General features: G+C 52.3%; 1 protein-coding gene across 1 annotated transcript; it reads right to left on the bottom strand.

Moving 5' to 3' along the window:
- Positions 1-5,595: 5,595 nt before the first annotated feature.
- Positions 5,596-9,438, bottom strand: FEZF2 (FEZ family zinc finger 2). The gene is made up of 5 exons (XM_011947196.1): positions 9,200-9,438; positions 7,945-8,848; positions 7,467-7,601; positions 7,137-7,269; positions 5,596-6,265 (listed from the first exon to the last, which is right to left on the bottom strand). Exons 2-5 carry the CDS (start codon positions 8,788-8,790, stop codon positions 6,006-6,008), a joined length of 1,374 nt encoding a protein of 457 aa, XP_011802586.1. The 5' UTR covers positions 8,791-8,848; positions 9,200-9,438; the 3' UTR covers positions 5,596-6,005.
- Between the last annotated feature and the right edge of the window lie 322 nt (positions 9,439-9,760).

Here is a 9,760-nt window from a genome sequence, read left to right as displayed (position 1 = left end):
CCATGTAGCTTTAACAGGATGCCTTGGTGAAGAATTAACTGTATCAGATTCTGGTCTCTCTGCAGTAGAAAAGTCTCATTTTCACCTCCCTTTCCTGAAACACACCTTCTTGATTCTGTAACACTTCTGTGCTTTGAAAACCAGAGCTAGTCTCTAATCTTAGATGACTGTTTTTATTTTGAATTTGGTATACTTCTTCTTCCTCCTTTCTAACTTCTAGACACTAATATATTTTTTTCCATGAAGCATGAGCAAAGCCTGGAAGTGCAAGCCAAGCCCTCAGAAATGTGATAGCTGTTACCAAGGATTTGAGAGTAAGAATACAAAACCTAGAATCAAGATTTAAATGCTGCACTCTAGTATCTGAGATGGCACCCATCCACCTCAATGATGGAATCAACAAGGCATTAAGAAACCAGAGAATTTGTTCTGGGTTGCTTAACTGATGGACTAAACTTAAAAACCCTGTCACACCTCTAGGTTCTGTTTACCTGGCTCTGCTGAACACCGAGTGTAAAAGAACTTCTTTAACACTTCTGCTGTTGGGATGCCTGGACGTTTATGTTTAATTAAAATGTAATATGTGTCTCATATAGACATATACTGTTGACCTACTTTGTTCAAAAAAGGAAACATTAAAATGAGGTAGTTTCTTAAAGCCAGAGGAACAACTATAATAATTTAAATGCTTCAGGACCTATTCCACAAAGCCATGGCAGGATCAATGTCTTCATTTCCTTGCCATCTCTGCTCCATGCAGAATTAGGAAGGCAATCATCTAAGGGTGAGGGTTTTGAATGGTCACTAGGACAAAGGAGGGTAGAAAAACTGAATGTGAGCTGGTAACATATGGTGCCCTTGGGAGGCCTATGGGTCTAGAAAAGAGGGGGGTGGCTTGCTGATTGCCAGCAGCTAATTACCAAATTATCAGAACTTTTGGGGAACCCTCGAATGCTAGCCTGATACATTCATTTTTCACTCATGAAAGAAACATCCAGAGGGTGGGGGATGGGCACCAAGAGCTTCAAATCAGCACCTCCAAAGGCCTGGGGCCGGTGGCTGGAGTTTGCTCTGCCACGGAGAGTCAGTCCACCCTTCTGCTTATTTCCTAACTCTTGGCCTGTTGAGTTCTTCACGCTATCTGTCCACTGTCCACCAAGGGGCCTGGCTGTGGTTCCCTTTTCTTGGGCTATGTACTTTCAACCAGTTTTGAGCAGCCCCATTTCAGATTGGCCTTTTTATGTTTGATATAAAGAATAGTTGTTGGCCAATTTCATCTTTTCATCGCTGTTCTCTAGGCCTGAATCCAAGCAGTTTGTCAGATGCTCATTAACTCCCCCTTTGGCTCTTTCTAGTGTGTCTCCTAAGCTCATTGTGCCAAGAACTAACGCTTTCTTTTACACGATTCTCTTTCTCTGCTCCATCAGGGAGACAAATTACTTTCCAAAAGGGATCGCCAGGGATGGTTTAATGAGAATTTCTTTGGGGCTAGGCATGGAACGCAATGTAGTTAACATTCGGTGGACTTAATTGGACTTTTCTTTTCTGCCTCTTTTAAAAAAAATCTGAAGCTATCCTGTTAATCTCTCATTTGTAATCAATTGTGTTGACTAAACAAAAGTCTAGGTCGTCTTTTCTTCCTGTCCCAGACAATCCTTTGTTGCCTCTAAATGCCTCATTCTTGAGTGATCCTGGTCGCGTAGATGGGCCCGATTGTTGACAGTTCATTATTGCGCTTTTGTCCATTTAATCTTTCTTGCTGTGTTTTGCATGTGCATGCCTTAATGAGCTCCGTTGGCAATTAACATGTTTCTAGGAGCAAACTGGTTGCTCAGACGTTTGAGAGGGAAGTGCAGGGAAAAGGGCAACGCAGCTGCCTTGAGGTTGTTTATTTCCCAGCGTTTTCTCAAGACTCCTGTCCTCTCTTTGGCAGCCCCCCCCCTCTTATCACCTCCTTCCCTCCCCCGGCCCACTCACCACCAGCACACCTGGACGCCTTACTGCTGTAACTCTTGGGCCTGGCTCAAGCAGCCCCCTACTCGCTTGTGAGCCAAACAGCAAAATGGGGACCATCTAGACCCACTTCTGCGGCTAAGGCAAGAACGAGCACAGTGCCCCCCAAAATGTGTCTGGGATGTTGGCAACTTTTCTGTGTCACTCTTTGCAGAGAGGAACCTCTAACCCGCCTAAGGCAATAGGACTGTACAATCTGTTATGTACGAGGCTGTGGCTTTGGAAGAAGGTTTTTTTTTTTTTTTTTTTTGAGTCTTGCTGGCAAGATTGCTGAAGTGTGAGCAGTCATGGACAGAACAAACATCTTGTAGGGGAAAAGATAATTGGAGTCTTTTTTGTGTCTGTGACAGGATTCCCCTCCCCCGCAATTTGATTTTTTAAAAATATTTTTTAAGGGCAGCCTCTTCAATTTAATCAAGGTTAGAATATTAATATGCAGCTGATGACTACCTTGTTTAAGTCATTTATTAATATTGTAAACTACAAGTCATGCAAACAGTTTAATTTTAAGAGAGAGAAAAATCAGAAAACAGAGCCTTTCACCCATCAATTCCGATGCATGGTGAATAACTAAGAAGGATGAATAGCTAAGATGGTTACTGAAAGGGCTTAGTGTTGGCTTTAGAACTTGTACTGGCTGTGAAAGGTGTTTTGTAATTCAGGCAGAAGGTTCCTTTTCTCCTTGTACTACTTTTCAGGTGAAGGAATCCTTTCCTGAATCCCACACCTGAAGGAAGCCGACATCTTAAACCTAGGAGTGACTTCAAACTTGTGGAAAGTAAAACTAAGCCCTATAGATAACAGAGAACTCTGTTTATCTACAATTAGCGCCAGCTGTGAAATACCCTCAGGTGAGAGCGATTGTCAGAAGCTGGTGTGGAGGTTAAGTAACAATCAACTTATGAGGAAACAACCTCAAGGATGTTGAAGTGTGCAAGAAACTCTACTCAATTATACCCCTGAGCTACAGTTAATGTCCCTCCCCCCACCACTGCAGAGATGAGCAGCCCATGAGAGAAATGCCTCCACCTCTACGCATGAGATTTTTATTATTTGCTGCCTAGTTTGCAAGCAAGCACGCCCCCACCCCTCTTCAGAATTGTAAGCCTGGAAGCAAATTTCTCCAGTTTTACGAGATGGGGGACCCTTGGAGTCTCTCTCCGTGAAAACTTAATACAGACTTTCTCAAGGAATGTTCTCTCACTTGATGATTAGGAAGTTGTATCCCTGGGCGGTGGTGGGGAGGGAAGGCGTTCCCTCTTTTATTTATCTTTCCTTCTTAAAGAGAACTTGACCCTGATTTCCACGTGCAGGCCAACTTGTCCCATAACTTTTAAAAGAGAAGACTTTGCATTAAATTTTGTGGTATCTGTCCCTCACCCAAAGTTTTTGGAGCTATTTAAGAAAAAGGTGAGCTTACCCTGGCCATTTTCTGGTCTTCAAGAACCACGTTTGCAAAGGATCCTCTCCAGAGGAAGGAAAAGATTTTGGTTGACATGGCTGTCATAGGGCACTGTCATAGAACACCCAAGATCTCCCATACATAATGGGGGGAGAGCTCTAATAAAACACTATTGTACTATATGAGGACAAGGAAAGGGAGTTGACTCCTTAAACCGGCCTGCAATCTCCCTGGGGATAGATGTCTGGGAAAAGCAAGGCGATATTTTCATATCCTTAGCCGCCAAGTCCTCCTCGCCCATCCTGGGGTTTCCTGGGGTTTGTGGCATCCACCGAGATTTCGGAGTTAAATCTGCATATTCCTCTGGGTCCCAATCTCCCCTCAGCGAACTGCAGCCAGAACGAGCTAACATTTAAATTCCCCCTCGCTTCCTCTTCCCCCCTCCCCTGGCTGCGTCTTCCTAGACTTGAGGGGAGGAGGGGAGGAATACAAAAAAACGAGGACGCTCTCCTTTCAGGAAATGGAATTCTAATGTACGCGTTCCTATTTCTGAATCGGAGGTACTAAAAATACCCCCGCGACAGCCTGAGGAAGCTGTCGCCGTCCTCTGTGCAAACAAAATCGACAATTCTCCTTCCCCGCGCAATGGGTCCGCGAATTGGGCGGCGGGCGGGGACAGAACCGTTGGCTGACCGGGACAGAACCTCCACCCTGCCCCAGAGCGTCTTTCTCCGAGCCCCAACCCCGAGATTCTTCCTCCATTGAAGCGTAGGCCTCCTAAAACCCCCGGAGTTCGAATCCTTGCTCTACCAAGCCTGGTGACCCCAGGCATGTCACATAGTTCGTCTCTGCCTCTATTTCTCCGTCTGTAGAGTGGGAATAATCACGCCCAGCTTGAGGGTTATAGTCACCGTTGGAGAGGATGAGTGTTAAGTTCCTGACATAGAGCAAGCCCTCGGGAGATGACAGGGTTTTCCCTCATGGAAACCACTGGCACGCTCAGCACTGAGCGCCTACTGTATACCAGGTGTTTGGGAAACCCGCACTCGAATCACTTTCCGAGTTACTTAGGGGAGTGAGGGGGTGCCCTTTGCGTTAAGCATCTTTCCCTCCAACTAGTCGCCTCCCGCAGTGGAAATCCGCGTGGGGTCAGCTCCCAGTCACACTCGCCCCCTCAATGGAGAGGTTGCGTGGAAGCGCACTCCCGGGCCCCGCGCCGCACTTCCTCCTGGCGCTGGGGAACATTGTTCCAAAAGACGTGGGCTGAATCGCCGCGCGGATATTAAAAGTGTGTGTGGGGGGAGGCCCGGCGCGACGCGCCAGTAATCCGAGCTCTTGATTATCCAGATTCGGATCAAACGGGGCGGCGGCGGCCGGCCCCCTCCTGGGAATGATTAGATGATTAATGTAATGCTGTTTGAAGGGTCTCTGTTTTCTCTCTTAATTTGGGTCATTACTTAGAAAGCAAGCGTGAGATCATTTCATCAGCGTGCTCGGCGGCAGAGATAGCTATTCAGGAAATGGGCTAACGGAGCGGTAATCAGGACCCAGGAGGCGGCGGCGGCGGCGGCGGCAGCGAGCTCTGGGAGCCAGGGCGCGCCCTCCGGCGGCAGGGCTCTCTGCACCAGAAGGCCCGCCCCAGACCAAGAGCGCAGGCCAGTGAGCCTCGAGGCTCTGGCTGGGCTGGGGGACCCTTACCCTCCAGTTCTCGCCGCCAAGGGAGATTGGGAGCGGTGGTTGCCCTCCTTAGGTCTCCCGGAGAAGGGGACGTGCCCAGAAGCGCTCCGGTGGGGTAGGGCGTAGACCACTTACCCTCACGGGGCGTGGCGCTTTGCTCGAGGACGTTCCCAAAAGCTGCTCCCTAACACCCAGTCGCTTTTAACCCTTTTCTTTGAATTTGCTTACCCAAATAAGGCAACACCCAGAATCCCAAGCGTCTGAACAGTCACCAAATAAAAACTTGGCACCTGCTGTAGGCCGACGTAGGCCTGCTCGCCCTCGCTCCTGGGGGCCTTAGCACACAAGCGCAGCAAGAACACCGGTTTGGCCTCAACCCTGGCCCCAGCGCCCCAAAGTTGGTGCATTTAGGAAGGAAATGCTATAAATGCCTAATTCCTTTTCGTTCTTTGGGGTTGCTGAGCTGACCTCGCCGCGAGGGGAGAGGGGGAAACAAACGCGCACTAATGATTCTGTTTATTGAGTTATATACGTATATATTCCGTGTTCGCTTGTACAGGAGGATTTACATGGCTGTATAAAGATGGTTAGGGGCGCCGCGCTCTTCTGGGGCGCTCACGGTGACAGGCTGGGGTTAAAACTGGCTGCCCCAGGAGAAGCGGAGGCCTGGAATTAAATACGTTTCGGCGCACTGGATTTAAATAAGTTTCCTGAATATACAAAGGTGGGGGCCACGAGTTTGCTGCCAGTCATCGAGGAAACATTTAGCTTTCCAAAAATATGCTGGTTTCGATAAATAGATTTTAGCCTCTCTGCTATAGTTTTTTTTTTCTTTTAATTTTAGAAATAAGTTTATATGTGTGATCTGTTTTCAGGTGGTACAGGGAGGGAAGGAAGGGCAAGGCAGTAGCTCTCAGCTCTGCACTGTCCTAGTCAGGTCCTTTGCGGAGGGGGCAGCAGGGCCCACGCTGTCGTGGAGTTTGCGCACATGTTTCTTTAAGTCAAAGTTTCTGCAAAACCCTTTGCCGCAAGTGGCGCACGTGAAAGGCTTCTTGTCGTTGTGGGTGTGCATATGGAAGGTTAGGTTGTAGACCTGGTGGAAGGCCTTGTTGCAGATGGTACATTTGTACTGCTTCTCGCCGCTGTGGGTCAGCTTGTGGTTCTTGTAGTTCCCTACAAGAGATCAAGAACAAAAAACGTGGGGGTATGGAGTAGAATGGTGGGGAGGAAGAGGCGGGCGTCCCGGGGCAGCCCAGGTGCCTGCTCAAAAAAGGCGACGCTTGGCTAGGCGGGCGCGACCTCTTTGAGTGCAGAAGTTGTCAAACTTCGTAAGCGTCAAGCCGGGTGCTCTCCCGACAAGACCGAGACTGAGTCCCGCAGAGCCGCTCTGCGCTCCTGCTCTGCGGGCCACAGAGGCTGGTGCAGCGTCCCTCCCGCCGCGCTCCGCCGGCCGGGAAACTTTTGCGTAGCCCAGAGACGAACCGAGTCCTTCTCCTGGCTGATGCCTCGCTAGAAGAAATTCGCACGAACCCGGGCTTCGTCCTTTTTTTTTTTTTTCTCTTCTTATTTTTAAAGTTACTTCTTTCTCGCCCCCCAACTACCACCTGGAGATCCAAAAGTGCCTTGGAAAATCCGAGCCGGGGGCAAGGATCATACCGGTTTCCCCCAGTCTTAAATTGTTCCCGGGAGGAATTTGCCTCCAATATTTTTCATTTGAAAGGGAAGTCCCAGATACAAACGGAACCCTTTTCTATAGGGCAATACCCTCTCCTTTTCCTACATCCCTTCCCTCTGTCTCCGGACTTCCTTCCCACCTCTCGAATTCGAGTCTCTCTGTGCACCCAGCCTACATACAACGTGGTCTACTAACCCCGCTAGGAGAGCTTTCCCCTACACCAGGCACAACCCGATTCTAAAGAAATGCTGCACCCGCGCCTGCCGCTTTCGCCTTCTCTCTCCAGATCCCTCTTTGCTTTCCTGCCAGCCAGCCGCGACCCAAGTCTTGAGGTGAGGTGAGAAGAGATGGCCTCGCCCGGCACGTTACCTTTTTGGTGAAAGCCTTTGCCGCAAAATTCGCAGACGAAGGGCTTGTAGCCCGCGTGGATGCGGATATGCGTGTTGAGCGTGGAGCTGCGGTTGAAGGCTTTGCCGCACTGGTTGCATTTATGCGGCTTTTCCTGCGAAGAGGGGCAAGCGCACAGTAAGGCCAAGACCCTGGCCCAGAGGCCACCTCGGGAGCACCTGGAAGGGACACCCCCTCCCCCTTCTGAACCCTAGAGGGTAAGGGATAATCTTTGGCCATCCTATCCCCAGTGTTATCACTAAGATTCTGGGGGTTGCGCGAGGGCTGGGCCCGACCCCGGGGGCCACGTACCTGGGTGTGGATAATTTTGTGCCTGCAGAGCGTGCTGGCCTGGCGAAAGCCTTTGCCGCAGACTTTGCACACGAACGGTCTGGCTCCGGTGTGGACCGGCATGTGGCGGGTGAGGTTATAGTGAGCGTTAAACACCTATGGGAAGACATGGGGGGCCTATGGGGTGCGTCTGTCCGAGGGCCTACAATCAGTCCCGGGGGGACCACAGCCTACCTCCCCCAACCAATACTCCCTTCAGAAACCAGAACCTTTTTCAGTTTGGAAAGTGCTTCCCAAACTCCTGCTTACACCGATACTGTGTGACCGCTGACAAGGGCATCCCCATTTTACAGAATAGGAAACTGAGGCCCAACTAGACTCCCAATTTGGGTAGTCAACTACTGGGGAGCTCCTCAGCTTGAAGAAGGGCATTCCAGGCTGCCCCAAGGAAGCCGCCGCCGCCGGTCGCCCCTCCCGGCTCCCGAACCCTGGGCCTCACCTTGCCGCACACCTCGCAGGTGAAGTTTTTGGGCTTGCCATCTGCGGAGCCCCCTGGCAGCTTGCTGTGGCCCTTGACGCCTCCGCGCTCGGCAGTCAGGGCCGAGTTCTCCTTCAGTACCTGCTCCAGTGGCGCCGGCAAGCGCTCCTTATGGGGATAGGGAGCCGGATGGGGGAACTTGTCCGCAGCCAAGCCAGCCAGCTTGGCGTTCTCCAGCAGAAAGAGCTTGGGGTGAGCAGCCAGGGCGGCGGGGGCCTGCGCATTGAGGAGGCCAGACGGGAAGAGGTGGCCGCTGAGGAGCTCAGACGGCGGGTACGCGGTCGAGTCCAGGTAGTTGAAGTAGTAGAGTGAGCCGCTGGCCGGCAGCCCCACAGCCTGGTTGATGACCTGCGGCTTGATGACCCTGCCCGCGGGCAGCGCAGACGGCGCCAGGCCCAGCTCGGCCTTGCAGCACACGCCACAGTTGGTTTTGCACAAGCCGCTGGCGCCGCACACTGGGGCCCCCCCGCCGCCGCCGCCACCGCCACCGCCTCCGCCGCCGCCCGCCCTGAGGCTGCTTTTCCAGAGCTCCGAGTAACTGAGCAGTGTCTTTGACGGCACCTCGTAGCCTAGGGGCTGGAGGGGGATCATACAGGGCAGCGGCGAGCAGAGGTTGAGCAGTTTCTTGCCCTGGCTGCCGTCCGCCTCTAGCGCTCCAGGCCGGGGCTCAAAGGGCGCGCGGGGCTCCGACGTCTTGGCCATGATGCGCTCGATGGAAAAGGCCAGTGTCTTGGAAGTGGCCGGCGACGCTCCGGCGCGCGGGCAGGCCGGGGGCACCATGGTCTCCAGGGAAGCCGAGCTTGCCATGGCGCGCGGAGCTGAGCCGAGCCAGGCTGGGCCAGGGCGCAGCCTCTCTCCTCTAAGTCTGCATTCCGGAAAAGGCAGGGGGGAAAACTGCAATTTAATAAGCACCTAGTCGGGCTCGGGTCACCCATTTGCATTCAAATGAACGGGGGCAAAACAAAGTGCACCCAAGGGTACCAAATTACCGCCCATTAACCCGGCGCGCAAAGGAACCCACCAGCCCCTGCCCTGGGACTTTGAAAAGGGGAAGAAGGGGGAGGGTTTACAAAAGAAAAGGGGGGGGCGGTGAGAAAAGAGTCTCAAATTAACCCCCCTGAGCCCTTCCCTGGACCCAGGCCTCTGCCACGCGTGCTGGGAGCTGGACAGTGAAGGGGCAAAGTTAAAGAGGACCGGAGAGCCACCTCGCATTTACCTCTTTCCCCCACCACCAAGGAGATGCGTTCCGAGCCATGCAGCGTGTCTCTTCTGTCACATTTTGATGGCAAACATCTTCCCCTCCGCGTGAGATCACTGTCTTTTACATTCAGCTGACATCACATGAAGTCACTTGAAGTGGAATGACATGGGCGGCGGCGCGGCTCCCGTAGCGGCCCCTGTGTTCCCCCGCGCCTGCCGGCCGCCGCCACCACCGCCCCTCAAACTTTAAAAGGAGGCAACTGGCGCCCGCGCTCCCCTCGGGAAAGTGCGAGCGGTTTGCGAATCGGGAAAGAGGGAAGAGACGGGAGGGGGAGGGGGAGGAATCGTGATGGTTTTGCCGGTGGAAGAAAAGGGGGGGGACCCAAACCCAAACCTAGGCAGAGTTCCGTGCGTGATTCACAACTTTGGAGGCCTGCAGGTTTGGGGGACGCGGGGAGGGCGGAGGGTCCCGGACGCGGAGCGCCCAAAAGGGCCCCTGGGTGTCAGTCTAGTAGCCGAAGTATCCCTTAGCCCTCCGCAGCCGAGCTGGGCATCGTGCTAATAAACTGCCATTTAC

This window comes from Colobus angolensis, unplaced genomic scaffold (assembly GCF_000951035.1).
Source record: "Colobus angolensis palliatus isolate OR3802 unplaced genomic scaffold, Cang.pa_1.0 Scaffold26, whole genome shotgun sequence".
NCBI classification, from domain to species: domain Eukaryota; kingdom Metazoa; phylum Chordata; class Mammalia; order Primates; family Cercopithecidae; genus Colobus; species Colobus angolensis.
This window is presented reverse-complemented; position numbering and strand designations above follow the sequence as displayed.